The sequence below is a fragment of the Lissotriton helveticus genome, chromosome 2_1 (assembly GCF_964261635.1).
Source record: "Lissotriton helveticus chromosome 2_1, aLisHel1.1, whole genome shotgun sequence".
Taxonomy (NCBI): domain Eukaryota; kingdom Metazoa; phylum Chordata; class Amphibia; order Caudata; family Salamandridae; genus Lissotriton; species Lissotriton helveticus.
Window position 1 is genome coordinate 1105860874 of NC_136059.1, and position 18381 is coordinate 1105879254.

Here is an 18381-nt window from a genome sequence, read left to right on the forward strand (position 1 = left end):
TGTCTCAGATACAACAGTAAATTCTATTCTACTGTCCAGTGTCAGGATAAAGGGGGATCCTAAGTAATGATACCTGTATTTGATGTACCAATGTAGTAGGAATCCACACTTTCCTCGTTCTCAAACAATAGTAGAGTGGCCTAAACTCCACTGCTTGTTAGGAGCAACCCTTACTCGCTTGCAAAAGCGGTGAAGCGATCAGGACTCAACCGCTTCTTAGAACACCCCAGTGGATTGGAGCAATAGAGCGTTCAAAAGTACAATGCTGATTATATCATGTTAAGTAGAGCACGTTTAGTGGGGCACCCATTTAAAAACCGCAATAACAAATCTCAAATACAAACCACCCACCATCGAGGAGGCAACATATCTTTTGGACATGACAACAATGGTGTAGATTGTGCAGCAGAAGGCATACCTCGCAATGAGAGGCCAGATACTATATATATATATATATATATCTAAAAAACACAGGCAGCGTTTGAAAAGACGTGACAGCATGTCACGTGCCACTTTACTTATGAGCCTATCACAAGCACTTCGTGGACTACAGAGCCAATGGTAAGTGTCGCTAAGTATGGGCGAATTTTGCGAATTTGCGAATCCACACGAATTCGCAAACAAATCCGCGAATTTGCGGATTTTCCCACGAAATCGTGGATTTTTTGGCAATTGCACTATACTCAACTGGAGTACTTTCTACTGGCTAATCAGTAAGTGCTACCTCGTTGGGTAAATGTACTGTGCTTTTCCAACAATACAGCTGCATAAAGGCCCAGAAGAGTTGTCTCCAGTGACCCCGTGTGTCTGTAACTTTGCCACCGCACCCATAGGCGCCGAGGTCCCTCGAGTGAGCTGTCCATCACAGTGGGGGAAAGGACGGGAAGAGGTTGCATGGCCTAGTGTGTGTGGGGCTGGGCTTCTGTGCCGAGTTCACATGCCTCTTGTTTATAAAGGTCAGAGACCGATCAGCACAGCAGATGAGGAGAAAGCAGTAAGTGCTACCTCGTTGGGTAAATGTATCGTGCTTTTCCTACACTACAGCTGCATAAAGGCCCAGAAGAGTTGTCTCCAGTGACCCCGTGTGTCTGTAACTTTGCCACCGCGCCCATAGTCGCCGAGGTCCCTCGAGTGAGCTGTCCATCACAGTGGGGGAAAGGGCGGGAAGAGGTTGCATAGCCTAGTGTATGTAGGGCCGGGCTTCTGTGCGAGTTCACATGCCTCTTGTTTATAAAGGTCAGAGACCGATCAGAGCAGCAGATGAGGAGAAATCAGTAAGTGCTACCTCGTTGGGTAAATGTATCGTGCTTTTCCTACACTACAGCTGCGTAAAGGCCCAAAAGAGTTGTCTCCAGTGACCCCGTGTGTCTGTAACTTTGCCACCGCGCCCATAGGTGCCGAGGTCCCTCGAGTGAGCTGTCCATCACAGTGGGGGAAAGGACAGGAAGAGGTTGCATAGCCTAGTGTGTGTGGGGCTGGGCTTCTGTGCGAGTTCACATGCCTCTTGTTTATAAAGGTCAGAGACCGATCAGCGCAGCAGATGAAGAGAAAGCAGTAAGTGCTACCTCGTTGTGTAAATTTATCGTGCTTTTCGTACACTACAGCTGCGTAAAGGCCCAGAAGAGTTGTCTCCAGTGACCCAGTGTGTCTGTAACTTTGCCACCGCGCCCATAGGCGCCGAGGTCCCTCGAGTGAGCTGTCCATCACAGTGGGGGAAAGGGCAGGAAGAGGTTGCATAGCCTAGTGTGTGTGGGGCCGGGCTTCTGTGCCGAGTTCACATGCCTCTTGTTTATAAAGGTCAGAGACCGATCAGTGCAGCAGATGAGGAGAAAGCAGCCTCCTGGTCACTGGAAGTACAGGGGGATTGCGCTCGAGAAAGTCGTGGATGCCTAGACCTCCATCACGGATTACAGTTATTTGTAGACGGTAGATTTTGGGAGAAAGCACACCTGCCTAGCATCGACCGTGCTCACTAGATTCTTGGGCTGATTAATAATGCGTTACTGAATTTGAGCTTCAACTGGGGCACCTGCTTTATTTATATCTGTAAGTGCTTCCTGCTGAGGTGTGACAGGAGCCTTGTTGCCTAATTGTAACTATTCTCTGACCCTGCTTCGAGGGTCAGAGAATAGTTGCAAGTAGGCAACGAGGCGCTGCTCAGGAAGCACTTACAGGGTTACAGCAGGTGCCCCAGTTGAAGTTAATTTTTTGTAACCCTTTTGTAAATGGTTACAAAGAAATTAGCTTCAACTTGGGCACCTTCTGTAACCCTGTAAGTGGTTCCTGAACAAAATTTGTCCCGCTCGCAGATTCGCGGATTTTGGCCCAATTTTGTGAGATTCGCGGATTGCAAAATTGCGGAAAATCCACAAATTCCGCGAGCGGAACGAATTTTCAGCCCATACTTAAATGTCGCTCGTGCATATTTCATGTACCATGTGAGATGTTGTAATGGAACCTCTAAAGAACTAGCAAAATACCGGAAAATGTAGTCCCATTAGTGCATGTAAAGAATGTAGGTGGTGTTTATGCCCCTGCTGTTTTGGGAGTTTGGAAGCTAGTGACTATGTTAGTAATAAAGAAAGGTAACAATTTCTAGTGTATACAGGATTATGTATCAAGTCTCTTGGTGAATATGAAAACAGGAGTTAAGTAAAAACAAGGATTTATACTCAGGATATGACATATGAAGGGAAATGTACATACCATGTTGGTGCAGAGCAGGAATATCGACGGAGAAATATTGTGAGACATAAATATCGCCGCAAAAATATCGTGGGGAAGAAATATCGACAACAAAAATTTAGTTGAGAAGAATATCGACTGACAGGTAAGTAATATTGATTACAAAAATATTGTTGTAATAAATATCGTTTACAAAAATATAGTTCACAAAAATATCGATTTATTAATAATGTTATGTATTTTAGTGTTTTTAATGATAATTGTTTGTCATTTTATTATATGTTTTAGAATTTTACTAGTTATTAATTTATTTTAAGTTTAGTTCTGCATTTATAGTTCCGTAGCGGGTTGTGGGGTTTTAGAGGAATAGGGTGGGAAGTTATTTAATTATATAGATTTAACTAATAATGTATAGTAGTTATTTTTTTTTTATTAGAATTTTGCATTTTTAGTTCCGTAGCTGGTTGTAAGTTTATAGGGAAATAGGGTGGGAAGTAATTTAATTATATAAAAAGTATTGAATAATTAATGTGCTAATTGATTAATTAATAATAGTTTAATAATTATTTTTTAATTAATTTCAATTAGTGAATTAATAATTAATTATGTTAATAGTTTATTTATTTTTAGGTGCGTGTTGTGGTGTTTATATGTGTAAATGGTGTGAAGGGTGGTAAGTAATTAATTTGTAATTGAATATTTATTAAATATTTTTGTATTATTTACCATTAATTAATTAGTAATTATTCATTGTAATTGTGCAATTAATTTTAGGTGTGTGTTGTGGTGTTTATATGTGTAAATGGTGTGAAAGGGGCTATGTAAATAATGTTTTATTGATTAATTAATACATAATCAATTAATTGCCATTAATTAATTAGTAATTATTTAATTTAATTGTGTAATTATTTTTAGGTGTGTGTTGTGGATATTACAGTGTTAAATAATGTGTATTTAACAATTTTTTATGATATTTGTTAATAATAATATATTTAGATTTACATATTAATTATGTTAATATTGGAAATTAAATGTAATAAAAATGTTGATGGTTTTGTTTATTATTTTTTGGGGATCCAGCGCTTTTCATACTGTTGCACTCACTGGAGTGGGAATAGTAATTTTTACCCCTCTGCTATCCAATGCATTCCCTACTGTTGCACTCACTGGAGTGGGAATAGTAATTTTTACCCCTCCTCTATCCAGCGCTTTCCGTGCTGTTGCACTCACTGGAGTGGGAATAGCAATTTTTACACCTACGCTATCCAACGCTTTTCCTACTGTTGCACTCACTGGAGTGGGAATAATAATTTTTACCCCTCCGCTATCCAGCGCTTTCCCTACTGTGGCACTCATTGGAGTGGGAATAGTAATTTTTACCCCTACGCTATCCAGCGCTTTCCCTACTGTTACACTCATTGGAGTGGGAATAGTATATTTTACCCATCCTCTATCCAGCCCTTTCCCTACTGTTGCACTCATTGTAGTGGGAATAATAATTTTTACCCCTACGCTATCCAGCGATTTCCCTTTTGTTGCTCTCACTTGAGAGGGAATAGTAAATTTTACTCCTCAACTATCCAGCTCTTTCCCTACTGTTGCACTCATTGGAGTGGGAATAGTAATTTTTACCCCTACGCTATCCAGCGCTTTCCCTAGTGTTGCACTCACTAGAGTGGGAATAGTAATTTTTACCCCTCGCTATCCAACGTTTTAACTACTAAAATTTTTATTGTTATTAAATGTATGTATTTTTTTAAATAGTTTAATATGTTAACTAAATATAGTATATTTTCTTTTCATTTTTTTAATTATTTATATATGTGTTTATTTTATTTTCATATAATTAAAAAAGTTTATAAATTAAATAAAGATAATAGTTAATAACATGTATTTGTAAATATATGTATATGTACACATTTTGTTGTGTTTATATTTATTAAATTAAGTTTATTTGTTATAATTAGTTAGAATATATATTAAATGTAATTAATTGTGTTAATGATATTAATATTATTCAATTAATTTAATTTAAGTCATGTTTTTTAAAGTCGATATTTTTTACATCTATATTTTTTACATCAATATTTTTGAGTCGATATTATTGTACTTACCTGTTAAAGAATAGGGAGTCGATATTTATGTGAACGATATTTTTACATCAATGTTTTTTTCATCGATATTTTTAACATCGATATTTAAACATGAAGCCCACCATTTATTTATTTATTTATTTTTAAGATTTGTAAAGCGCGACGTATACCCGTAGGCATCTTGGCGCTATAGCTCAACTTATTGTCTCAGTAAGAACCATGTTAGAGTGTAACTTAGAATCAATGGGTTATATATATCCATGAAATCGCAGACCACAGGATGTCATCATTCAAACCCTGTTTGTCACTATGAAGTTGGAAGACCCATCTTAACTCTCACTTGAAAAAGTACTGTGTCACATTGGAAGCAAACTGAGGGATGATTGGTTTGTCAAGTACAGTCAATGACAGATCGTCTGCCTTTTGACCATTCTCTAGGAAGTGTGTTGTCAATTTGGTGGTTCGCTTATTGCACCTAATGGTACTTTTGTGTTCCATTATCTGTGTTTTGACCTTGCGTAGACAACTAGACGTAAGTAATGTCTACCGCCCTTTGAAAATGGACCCCACTAACAGGCTTCTAGCTGTGATCACCTCGATGGTCGAGGAAGCCAAAAACAATCGTAGTCACGTCTTTTCAAACCCTGCCTGTCTTTTTTAGGTACCTATAGTACCTGGCCTCTCGCTGTGAAGTATGCCTTCCTTGCTGCAATCCCTTGTCGTCATGTTCACAAGGTATGTTGCCTCATCAATAGCAGGCAGTTTGTAACTGAGATTTTTTATTGCAGTTTTTAAATGGGTGCCCCACTAAACACGTTCTACTTAACATGATGTAATCAGCGGTATACCTTTGACCGTCGTATTGCTCCAGTCTATCAGGGTGTCATAACAAGCGGTTGTGTCCTGAAGGCTTCACTGCTTTTGCAAGCAAGTGAGAGTGGATCTCAACAAACATGTTTAGACCACTTTACCACTGATGGAGAACGAGTAAAGCATGTGTTCCTACCACATTCATACATCTAATATAGGCATACTTTTTTACGGTCCCCCTTTATCCTGACACTGGGCTGTAGAATAGCGCATTTGCTGGTGTATCTGAGACACAATTAGGGGTCTGACTGATAATACGTAACCTTGGGTCTCACCATCTGCAATTTGACTCTTTACTGGTTAACAGTTGATTTTTATGTTTTTACCCGCCATGGGCTTATCAGTCCTAACAATCAGATGGGATATCATATTCATGCAGTTGGGGTATTGATGTGGTTTGCAATTGAGCCACATGCTTCAACCACTTCTTTGTTCTTTGACTTATTGATTTGCACATGTTCTTTCTTCATTATAGGACTTGATGCCACCTTGGTTTTGCGCAAAGGTTAAGTTGAGGCATGTTATGTGATGGCTGCGGGTAAGCTCATGCATGTTTTTTGATAAGCACAAAGTTCTGTTGACGTGTTGGTTACTGATAGTTGTGAAAGCCCTGATTAAATTCCAGGACCTTTCCTGTAACCTATATAATTTGGAATGAGTGCTATAGTGTGTCTCACCAATTAAAATTGATTTACTTTTGAAACATGTTATTTCTTTCAAGTAAACTACCAGTGGATCCCTGAGAAAGTGGGCTTTCTCTTCAACCACTGGTTCTGTCTATGGCAATTTGTTTTTATCACCCTTTTCCATAAAATGTGTTTACACATAACCTTTCAGAAGCTTCCATGAGGTCCTGAAGAAGGCTGGTTGGTTGGCCCTTCTGTTATAGATTTGTTTTTACTCTCAAATCAACATTGCTCTGCACCCCCCATCACACTCAGTTCACCTATGGTATTTAGTATACCTCTTCCTACCAAGAACATCCCAGAGCTCCTCCTTCATGGAGAGGGGGTTGTAGCCCTCAATACGACTAGGATCATAATCTGAAGAGGTTACCCTATGATGAAACAGGCCAACTTTGTGTGAGTGAGGGAAACCATCCTATAAAAGGGAGACTCCTGTAACACTATTACTTTTCTTGCAGACCAAAGGGTTTGTGGGCCTCGTTATCAGAAAACCCTATGTATGTTTTGGACAAAAGAACACTGGCATTAAATTGAGCAGACACATTACATCACAAAGGTTTTCTCTTCTTGTTTTGATGAAATGCAGCAAAGAGATCCTTAGTTTGAATTTTGCATTCTATTGATTTAGAATAGTTTACATGTAGGAAAAGCAGGAGTGTAGAAAGTAGGCAATTTATCAGAAACTTACATATGGCTGAGGGCAAACAATCACAGTCTTGAATTCTGGCCAGGAATCAACCAGCACCTCAAGGTTGAAAGGGTTTCCCCTGTTAATATGGAAAACAGACCCATAGACCTGTAGGAAAAGGGGAATATGAATTAATATAATTAGATAGTATCAGATAATATTCTCTGTCTACCTTTTGAATAGTGTTAGTCTTTAAGTTAAGTTATGGAGGTGCATTGAGTTTGAGAAGTAATTTTTGGGATTTTCAGTGACTACTCTGGAACTTTTACAGGTGATAGCCATAAATGTTACTGGTGGGCACATTTATTCATGGTCTTCTTACCGAAACATCTTTTGTTTCATTTCCTTTCACACAGAGCCAAACAATCCTTTTCCGGCACACCACACCCACCCCTTCCACATGGGGGGTTTCTATCCGTCCGGATCTGAGGGCTTCATTCTGGGAATGCTTCAGTTCCAAATTTAGGGCTAACATTAGATATTTTGGACCCAATTTTTAGAGTTCCCTGGAATTCTTACAGGTACCATAGATATGTTCCGTCTTTTACATGTAATTGACTGAATCCTTGTCTGGCCCTACTTCTAAAAATACCACTCTTCTTTCACTTTTTAGACAGCAATCTTTAATCTATGTGTTCTATCTGTCCTGATGATGAACTGAAGTATCAAAGTTCAAGACGCTCTCGATATACATCAACGAATTCACAGACTGTCTATTTATGCCATGATGTTGTCAAATTATACCTAATCAAGTACTAAATCATGCCTAAATATTTGTTGTTTCAATGTCCATACACAGTTTTTTCTTTCCCATGTTATAGTGCCTCAATTGCATCGTTCGCTATTCCCTTAGTCATTAGGATGGGGGGCGGATCGCAGTGGTAATCTGCCTGCCATCCCAACCTGATTTACCCGCTCCATATTATTATGGCGGGGGTATCGCGGGGGACGCAAAGTGCGTCCGCCGCTTTTCTGCTGGTTGGCAATCATTCCGATTGCCGGCCAGGCAGAGCTGGGGCACAATATGGTGGCGGTGCCTAGAAGGCACAACCATCCATATTACAATGCTTGGTTTCAAAGGCCTTTCCATGGCGGAGATGCCGCCATGGAAAGGGTGGCGGGGATGTGCTTTGGGGGCCTGTTGCATGACCCCAGGGGGGTGGGGGGTGCACTTGGGGTGTACCCATGGTCCCCCCTGCAGTTCCATGCACAAGGTGACAGGCACCGCGAAGTACATGACCCATTGTGCATGGGAATGCACAACATGTTAATTTGGCATTGCGGCGGATGCTGCTGTATGCTAATGGGGCCCAAAGTATTCACCATGCTGCTGCATCCTAATGGGGCCCAATGTATTCACCATCCTCTTTATCTCATATCATTTACAAAACTTTAATGCTGCTTCCAAACTCTTTATGTTTACCTTTTGAAAGTATATACCGCATAACTTTTCCCTTTGTACCTTATTTGTCTTTATAATTTAGTTACATTATATAATTTATCATTATGATTGGCACCTGGTGAGACATTGTTGAATCATACCACATTTCACTCAGCCCGATGTAGGGTATATGGGTTCCCGCTGTTGTTTTATACCAGGATAAGTGGCTTGGAACATCCTAGGGCTTGTAGTGAAGATTTTCTGTATGGAAGAGAACGCTAATGCATTCGGGTAGAGTCCGGACCTGGCTATCATTTTCAATTGGGCACAAAAAGCATATTGTTGCCTCTGAAATGCTAACACAGGGCTCTCATTCGAATGGAGGAAAGGTCTTCTGCTCAGAATACATGTTAAACTGAGCAACCTAAGCCAGGCGTTCCTTCCAAGGCTCTTATTTAGAGATGAGTACATTAAAGAAGTTAACAAGTATGTACAGAGTTTTACGTCCCTTGATAAAGCACACTCCTCTCTCATGCACATTTTTGGACGGATCTCTACCATGTCGGCAACTTTGCGGGCCTATTTGCTAGTGGTGCATGGTATTTCAGGCTCTGTTATGACCAGCAGAGTGACTTTGCAAGGCTGATCCTCATTCCCCAGGAACGGAGAGGAGGGCACTTTTGCCCATTTCGAGGGGAAGCCAGGGGAGGGAGAGCCACAGGTAATTGTTCTTACCCTAGTCTTGTTGAAAGTAAGAGACAGATTATCTCTATTTCCCAAATGAGGCCGTTTCACAAGACCCTTGGGTGTTACAGACAGTAAAGGAGTTCATAATAGATTTCTTTGCTGCTCCTGTTCAGACCAGAATGCCATGTCAAATGCATTTCCCTCAGGAAGGTGTTGATCTCATATTCAAAGAGGTGAAAGATGTGAGAGGCCTCCTTTACAAACAGGCAAAATCTAAACTAAATCATGATATTGCTACATTGATCTTCAATCAAAGTCATTTTGCCAAAATAAGCACAGAGATATAAGCAGGTTTGCCATTTAGCAACATTATTAGAGAACATAGGGCCAGATGTACGACCATTGATGTTTGCGACTCGCAAATTGCATTAAATTGCAAGTCGAAAAAATAAATGTACAACAGTGTCAGAGACACTGTTTGAGATTCCCAAAGGGGTCTCATATTGCATGCCTCATGCATATTGATGAGGCTGTCGCAATTTGCGACCCCATTTGGAATGGCTGGCACTCCCAGGGATGGTGGCCTGCTGGGGTCAGCAGACCTTCATGTCTGGGAATGCTTTTAAATAAAGCAATTATGTTTTTTAAATACAGCCCGTTTTCCTTAAAGGAAAACAGGATGCATTTAAAAAATAAAAATGTAACTATTAATTTAATTTTTTTAAGGGCAGGCAGTGGTCCCTGGGAAAACTACCTGCCCTTAAAAAATGTTTGTGCATGCATTCCCAAAGGGGATGGGGTCCCCTGGGGATGCCTTCCCGTTTGTGAGTGCTTTACCACCCTTCTGAATAGGGTGGAAAACTGCGAGTGTTTTGCTACCTAGCTTTTGGTGTCACTATTAGGAAGGGAATCCCCCTTCCTAATAGCAAGTCACTAATCCTATTTTGCGGGTTGCAAATTGATTTGCGACTCGCAAAATAGGATTAGTACATGGCCACAGGTTTTTTGCGGGCGCAAACGGGTCTAAAACCCACTTGCACCTGCAAAAAACCTTAGTTCATCTGGCCCAAAATGTTTTTTAATGATCAATGAATAGTATGGATTCATTTTTGGATTGCATTATCATCGCTTAGCTGTGCATCCATGGGACTATTTGCAATGCAGCAAGTTGCATGTGAACCGATGTGCTGCCTTTGTCCAAAGTTGCCTATACTAAGAATATCCATTAAGACCCAACTATTGACCTACATCCTAAGGCTGTCCTCAAAAACCTGTTTCTTCAAGGCTTTTAATAATGAAATTCCTTTGTTACACCTGCATAGCTTTAGACTTAACTCCGCAACTAGTTTATTCAATTACTACCACGTGATGTAATGCTTCCCTGGTTATTTTCCCTTCTGCAAACTCTTCTGAGATAGCAACAATTTCATATGTGTTGTTTAATAAAACTATCCACAAAAAAATCTATATAATACCAAATAATAGTATATTTACCATAAGTATAATAAACAGATTATATCACAGCCACAGTCAAAGGCACAGGTGATAGTAGGCATGGTAAGAAAAACGTGTTTTGGGGCCTGATTAAGAGTTTGGCAGTAATGTAACCCTCGCGGAAGCGGCGTATGATTACCCACTGCACTGAATTATGATGTTGGCCGTCTGTTGAAGGAATGACCGCTGGAGTCGCCTGATACCACCGGCCATTTGCAGACTGCTGCGATGGCGGTAGGGGGAAATCAGCTGTCAGAGGGTGGTACAGACAAGTTCACTGCCAATTGGAATTATGAGTTGGCTTTCCATTGAGCCGATTGTGGCGGTAAGAGCGCTTGCTTCAAGTCGTTGGAATCGAAGGAATTAGGGTGCATACTCACCCATTTCCTTCAGTCTCCCACGTGGATTCCTTCCTCCAGGGCCTCCCTCACTCAGCATCTCGACCCCGAAGAAAACGACCTGTTGGTACCGAAATCCAGGTACATTCGTTTTGCAGTATTTATCCATTGACTGGACTGGGCACAAATGGTCGGGAGTCCAGCAATGAGAATGCACTGGTAGTAGGTATTTTTTTCACATTAGTCATGCATATGTGTATATTTAACACTTGTGCAATCACACCTGCATCGACCCAAAGGGACAGCCATCTCTTACAGAGTCAAAACATAAATAACAAATGTTTTTGCTATTTGTTATCAGTTAAATAACCGTTTCTGATTTTCTCCATTCTCTCCCATAATGATACCTTGCAGTAGGGGTGTAGACCTCCATATGATAAAGTATGGTGAAAGCTAAAAAAGTTTATTAACTTTGAAAAAGTTACAAAAAATATTTTAGTGTTAAGTATCATTGTAAATAGCTTTTGTGTATTTAGTTCATATTTAGTACAAAGTAAAATAATGTTACCATACTAATGACTTAATAGTGCCCTAAATATTTAATTACCTTCATTATATTAAATGTATCAACATTATTTTGTAGAAGTAAAACTTTTATTTAAACGATTTAAAGGAAAAAATTAAAAACATTTATTATGCATTAATAAACATTAAGGTCCATATTATGATGTTGGTCAGAAAACCTCCGAAAGCAGGTTGGAGGCTTTCCGGCCAACATCCCTGGTTTGACTTCCGATCGCCTAATTACAATGTAGGCGGTCAGAAGTCAAACCGGTTGGTCCTTCCGGCTGGCTTCCGACGGGCTCAAGGAGCCCATCAGCCAGTAGGAACTGCAACGTAATTCCTTTAGGACAGTGTTTCCGCCATTGGGATTACAATGTTGGTTTCACACGGCCTTTCCAACGTGGAAAGGCTGGCAGGAAGTGACTTTGGGAGCCTCTAGCAGGGCCCCCTTGCCTCAACGGACTACGGTTGTGAGGTCCCTGCCACAGGGTGCAAGGATTTACATAATCTTCCATTTCTCTATGGGAGCTTGTGCTGCAGCCGGTTTCCTACCACAGCACAAGCTACAATAGGGAAATGTGAGGGTGCAACCGCACCATGTGCAGTCGCATCATAATAATGCGGTCGGGACCGCTGACCGGAGGTCGGTTGGTCCCGATTCTGTGGCGATGTCGGTCGGAGCCAACTCCGACCAACATCATAATCTGGTGCTAAATGTTTTGTATAGCATTGGTTAAAAGTAATCTAATTTATTTTAGTGAGATTTATTCTTACATTAATTCAAAAATCAGAAATGTTAGTTAGAATATTCTATAATTAAATAAAAAAATGTTTTATTTGTTTATCATTAAACTTGAATTATGTATACTTTTAACCATGTTAAATAATTTGCAATTTTTCTTATGGGGCTTTATTTTAACTCCCTACCGCCATTATTTTTTTATGGGAGTGTGTTGCAGTATCAGTGATTGGCCATTTATTGTGCTGAGCTTACTACTGGTTTTTTTTCGGTAGTAGTAAGTTACACTTGTGCACTTGGCTTCATTCCTTTTTCTCAGGGGGTAGATAAATGTGAATCTGCAGTTTAAACTAACTTTGCACTATTTTGTGAATAGCCATAATCAGTAAAGTTATTTAAAAGTGAGATGAAGGACTGGAAACGGCCCTATTTGTTTTCTTTGTAGGCACATTTGTTCCAGTTTAGGAGTTGCCTAGCTCCGTGCAGCTTAGGCACCATATTGTAGTGGGTTTTATACCTGTTTTACTTTTACTTTAATGTATCTTTTCACACTGTTGTTTTAACTTCACTTTGATTTACTAGTATCCTGTCTCCTGCCGGGGAGCCTGTGGAGGCTTGTGGGGTTGTTGGACCCCGGTTTTGTATTTTAATTAGACCCGCCTGTTTTCTGTTCTCCTTTCTGGATTATGACACAGCAGCAGGCTCTGTCCATGCCCCCGATGGCACACACCCCCTCGCCAGGCGGGCTATATCTTAGACATGCCTGCATGTCCATGCAGCCTATAACAAAGGAATGGAATTGGCCCTATTTGTTTTCATTGTATGTACATTTGTGCCATATTAGGAGTTACCTGGCTCCATGCAGTTTGGGCGCCATATTTTAGTGGGCTTTATACCTGTTTTACTATTATTTTATTGTTTCTTTTCACACTGGTGGTTTAACGTCACTTTGATTTGCCAGTATCCTGCCTCCCATAGGGGAGCCTTTGGAGGCTAGTGGGGTTACTCGACCTTGGTTTTATGCTTTAATTTCCTGTTTCCTGTTCGCCTGTCTGGATTACGATCCAGCAGAGGACTCTAGCCATGTCCACTTGGCAAATCTTTCTCACCAGGTGAGCTATATCTTAGACATGACAGTGCGTCCGCACAGTGGATGCACGCAGTGGGCGTGCCGCCAGCACACCAAAGGCAAACCCATCTTCCCCTGTCCGCAGCCAGGCTGCGCCCTGTACCAGGAACCCTGGACCGCTTTGTAAGTACTCAAGTACATTTTTTACTCCAATTTAAAAGTGTGGGAACACACACAAACACAGTGTGCAGTCACTTCAGTTTTAATCTTCTGCATGATGTTTATGTTTGTGACACATGCCAGTTCACTTGTGACATAAACAAGACGGCTCTCATAATACCACCTCCCACTTCACTTCAAAAATGAAAGTGTTTGTTATTGAATGTACAGTCAATGATTAAACATAAATATGAGCTTTTTGAGTACCATGAGTCCTGTAGTCCTGATATTTCTCTTTTTTTACAGAACCATGGGCTGATAAGTCTGCTGCCCCAGATTTAGCCACTGCTGTCTACTTAATCAATGGACTGGATAGAGAAGGAATACATGGTGGAGGTTTATCACTTATCTATAAGAATTCCCTAGAGATCTGCCATGCGGTAAAGATTACTGATTGCGAAGCCCTCCTTCAATTGGAAAATAAACCATAATGTCATTTTTCATGGACTCTTGACCTACAGAACACAGGTCTCAGAACCAATGTTTATAAGCCCTCATTGACTTCCTTGAAGGGAGTGTGCAATTGGTAATCTTGCAGTGCTAGAGGACTTTACTTTCCATTTAGATGATCCGGAAAATAAAGACTCAATGATAATCTTTTGGGTTTTGAACTTAACCAACTGGTGAATTCCCCTACAGACAGTGCAGGACATATATTAGATGGTATTTTCACAAACAACCCTGAGTTACAGCTAGTAGATATCCTCCCACTCACATGGTCTGATCATACGGCACTGCAGTTTAGCATTATTCTCAGCTGAACTAAGGAAGCATCTAACCAAACCACCCACCATCAACAAAACAGGTCTGGTATGGAACCATGAGATTTCCCAACCTATTTTCATGAAGACCCCAACATAGCAGCTTCTAATTATTTTAACTGGGTTCAAGAAGCAGCCAACAAGTTGGCCCCGTTAAGAAGAACACAGATCTCGCCGTTTGGCCTCTTGGTATTCCTCCAAGCTTAGGGATTTAAAGAAAAGCTGTCATCATCAAGAAAGGGTTTGGAGAAGAAACTATGCCCCAGACAAAAAGATGAAATACAAACTACTGATTCAAGAATACCAGAGCTTGATATTCTCTGAGAAAATCAGTTATTTTCCCCAAATTATCAAGTCTGCCACTAATTTGTCTCTGGATCCTTTCCAAACAGCAAAGAGCCTTTCCACTTCCCCGTCCTGCCACCACTAAAATACTGCCCACCCAACAGCTTTGTGATAACCTAGCGACTTACTTTAGAAATGAAGTAGAGGCAGGCTGAAACAACTTTAACCTCATCAAGGGGACTGATTCTAAGTTCCCATCCACCACTCCCTTATATTCTAGCCATCCAGCTATCTGCGAGTTTCCAACAATTTCTACTGAATGCATGATTGAGCTCACAAAGTCTGGAACCCCAACTGACCCTTGCCCCACTAAAGTATTGCAAGATTTAGCCAATTCCTTTGTACCCCCACAGGATTTGCTGCTGAACAATGGTTTAAAGTCTGGTTGCTTTCCATTAGAATGGAAAAAAGTTTCAATTCTGCTACTTCGCAAAATGCCAACTCTAGGCCCCCTAGAGGAAAGGAACTATTGGCCAATATCTTGACTCCCTATGCTTGCTAAAGTCCTGGCAAGACATCTAAATTTCTGTCTCTCTGCATTTTTTTACCAGAATGGTATTCTGTACAAAGCCTAGTTTGGCTTTAGGAAAGCCCACAGCACCAAAACTGTGCTGGTAGCAGTTTCAGAGGAGATTTGGGGCATCTTGGACAAGGGAGGTAAGGCTGCAGTGGTCCTCTTGGACCTATCCGCAGCCTTCAATGTGGTGAGTCATGCGTTATTAAAACACCAGCTGACAGAGATAGGCATACAGAGTTCTGCCTTAAAGTTACTCTGCTCCTTTCTGGATGACAGGTAGCAGACATTCTGCATGGTTGGTTTTGGTTCCATGCTTTTCATCTTACCCTGTAGTAAACCGCAAGGGTCTTCACTAAGTCCCACATTATTTAATATACAGGTGGCTCCTCTTTTGGAACTTCTAAGACCGTACGGCTTCTCCACTGTTTCCTACACTGACGATACCCAAATTGTGGTATCAGTAAACAACAATGTTGAACAAGTGACTTCTTGATTTAACAAGTGCATGAGTGCAGTAATCAACTGGATGAGTTTCGACTGTCTGAAATGAAACTCTGAAAAGATAGAGGTGGTCCTCTTTAGACGGTATACCTCCTTTTGCATCAACACTTGGTGTCCACAATCCCTTGGTTCTCTTTCCATCCTAGTACCTGAAGCAAGGAACTTGGGAATCCATTTTGGCTCCAATCTCCCTTTTAGAGATCAGACGAGCCAGCTCACTTACTTGTGTTTCCTCGTTTTAACAACTTTGAGTAACATTCTTCCCTTTCTACCTTTTTACCTGCAGAAAACAGTGGTCACTTTTCTTGCATTATCAAAGTATGATTATTGCAATACCCTTTATGTTGGAGCTCAGCAGGGCATTGTGAGCAGACTTCAGAGACTGCAAATTGCTGCAGTCCGGGTTCTTAAAAACTTAGGAAATTTGAGCCAGTCCCAAAGTCATGAATGAACTTCATTGGCTACCCATTAAAAAGAGAGTTGCCTTCAAAGGTCTCTGTTTAGCACACAAGTTGCTTAACCACTCTGGTCCTGATTTCCTTAAAAACAGAATTTACTGGTACATCTCTAACAGATTGCTTCATCTGTCAAAGCCAGGAAACTGTATGTCTCTTTTATCCACAAAGCTTCTTGGGGAGGTAGAAACTTTTCTTATGCTACCTATCTTCTTTGGAATCAAATGCAATGACACCTGAGGAATCAATCCAGCTTCCTTGCTTTCAAAAAATCACAAAAAACTGTTTGTTTACTCTTCCCCTATCAAATAATGTTCAGGCAATGTTCCTCCTTCAATCATAAGGCAGGCCCATGAGGCCCATGGGCATATGCAGCACTATACAAAATTCAAATCAAATCAAAGTTAAATGTGCAACTTACAGGAGGACCAGCTATTTGAACAACTGTAGGGTGAGACAGACTTACATTGGAGTCCTGACATTCTCAAAGATTGTGATCTTTCACAACAATAAGTGCCAAGACGCCATTGAACTCCGAGAATTCACCAGTTCCAACAAGGAACTGGATTTTGAAGGTGGGTTCTAACCAAGACCATTAAAGACTGTAGCTCTAGAAAGAATAGTTCAAGTCATTCTGGAAATATCTCAACCACCTCATGCATATGGAACCAACACCCATGTTAGGGGTGCAAAGGTAAAACACCTTGTTGCTCTCTGACAATGGAAAAACAGGTTCAGGTGATCTTAAGGATACTTGGCAGATCAGCAATGGTGCAGCCTCAACTACTTGATGCAACAGAACAATCCCTGTTTCACATGAGCCAGATGACCTTGCTCTTTAGGCTTTTTGTTCCTTTTCCTGGCCATCTGACCTGATCTCATGACCCATATTCTCCTAGTAGTCTGAAGGCAAATGATGCAGTCTCTACCAACATTTTCCAGTTATTTTGGGCCTTGTGCAGACCTTCCAGGGATCTGGGCAGCTTTACTCTTAATAAGAGACTTCCTTTTTGTTAAGGAAGTCAAATCCTGCCTCTCTTCACAATTCAGAGTACCCAGCTTCAAGCAAGTATATGGATTTTAGCCTATTCATGGTAGAGGCTGCAGGTAGCTTTAGCTATTGCTCCAAAAGAGCCTAAAATACTATCCCAAGTGTTCCAGTGTTTATCCTCCTTAAGTAGCCAATGTAGGATGATAGAGTGAGCCAGAGGGCTACCTCATTTTAAAGTTCAACAGTTACTCCAATCCTTCAGAAGTGCACCTTCATTTTCTGTTCAATTTTTCAAGGCCTCTGGAACAAAGAATAACAGTTAAGACCAGTCTGAAGTTGGAAAAGCCTGAGATTTGCTGAGTTACTAACATCAATGTGTTTTTTAATAATTATTTCTGTATGGCATTATCTAACTGTATTTTCAGATGTTTTATGGAACCAAGAATTCTATTTCCGAAATACAATTCTAAAGAGTTCATTATTATTTGTGCATACTGCAAATATTACATCAGTACAACAATAATCTGTTTGTTAATATGTGGCACACTTTTTGTGTTGAATCTCCCTATGTGCTACAGTTTTGCTATATTCCTTTGGTGATTGCTTTTGACTTTTTGGCTTCCTCCAGTTTGTTCTCTTCAGTAAATAGTTCACATTATACTTTATTTTCACAGTAATTGTCTCTTTTTTCCCATTTCAACTATTTTTTCTCTGCAAGCACTTACAGGGAGATCACAAACACATTATACTTGATCTTTGTTCATTAAATACTTTTTCATCTTATTTTCAATCTCTATTTGTCTTTCTCTTCTTATCTCCCTTTTCTAACATTTTGTTTCTCTGAAATAATGTGTTAATTCTCTGATAATCTTTTAAGAGTAATAAATAATCACTTTTTTTGTCTTATTACCTTCAATTTTGTCCTTAAACGCCTTCCTTTCTTCGTTCTATTTCTGTCACTAAAACAATTACTGTGTATTGTGTTAGTTCCTGTATAAGGCCCCTGGTGAAGCAATGTGTGTTGTGAAACATATGTTGTCCTATGGTGTTTATTTCACTTTGAAAAATACAACACATTTTGAAGTTTCCCATTACCTGCTTGAGGCTACGCATTAAATCAATAAGACACCTCAAAACCCATTCTTTTTCTTGTATCCTAATGCAGGATTTGAGGGTATTACCCCTGTACTACCTTTGAGGTCAGTGTGTAAAACCTTTTAGGAGCCTCTGTATCCCTCTATTGTTCAAGTCTGAACTTGGGAAGATGATTTTGAGAGACCAGAGCCACCAAAGGCCTG

General features: G+C 40.4%; 1 protein-coding gene across 1 annotated transcript in view; it reads right to left on the bottom strand.

The window, feature by feature from the left end:
- LOC144819607 (glycine N-acyltransferase-like protein 2) overlaps positions 1–18381 on the bottom strand; it is a 68403-nt gene that overhangs the window by 18037 nt on the left and 31985 nt on the right. Inside the window, exon 2 of the mRNA XM_078677428.1 lies at positions 7023–7130. Coding sequence (XP_078533554.1) covers positions 7023–7130 — 108 coding nt within the window. The remainder of the gene's footprint in view (positions 1–7022; positions 7131–18381) is intronic.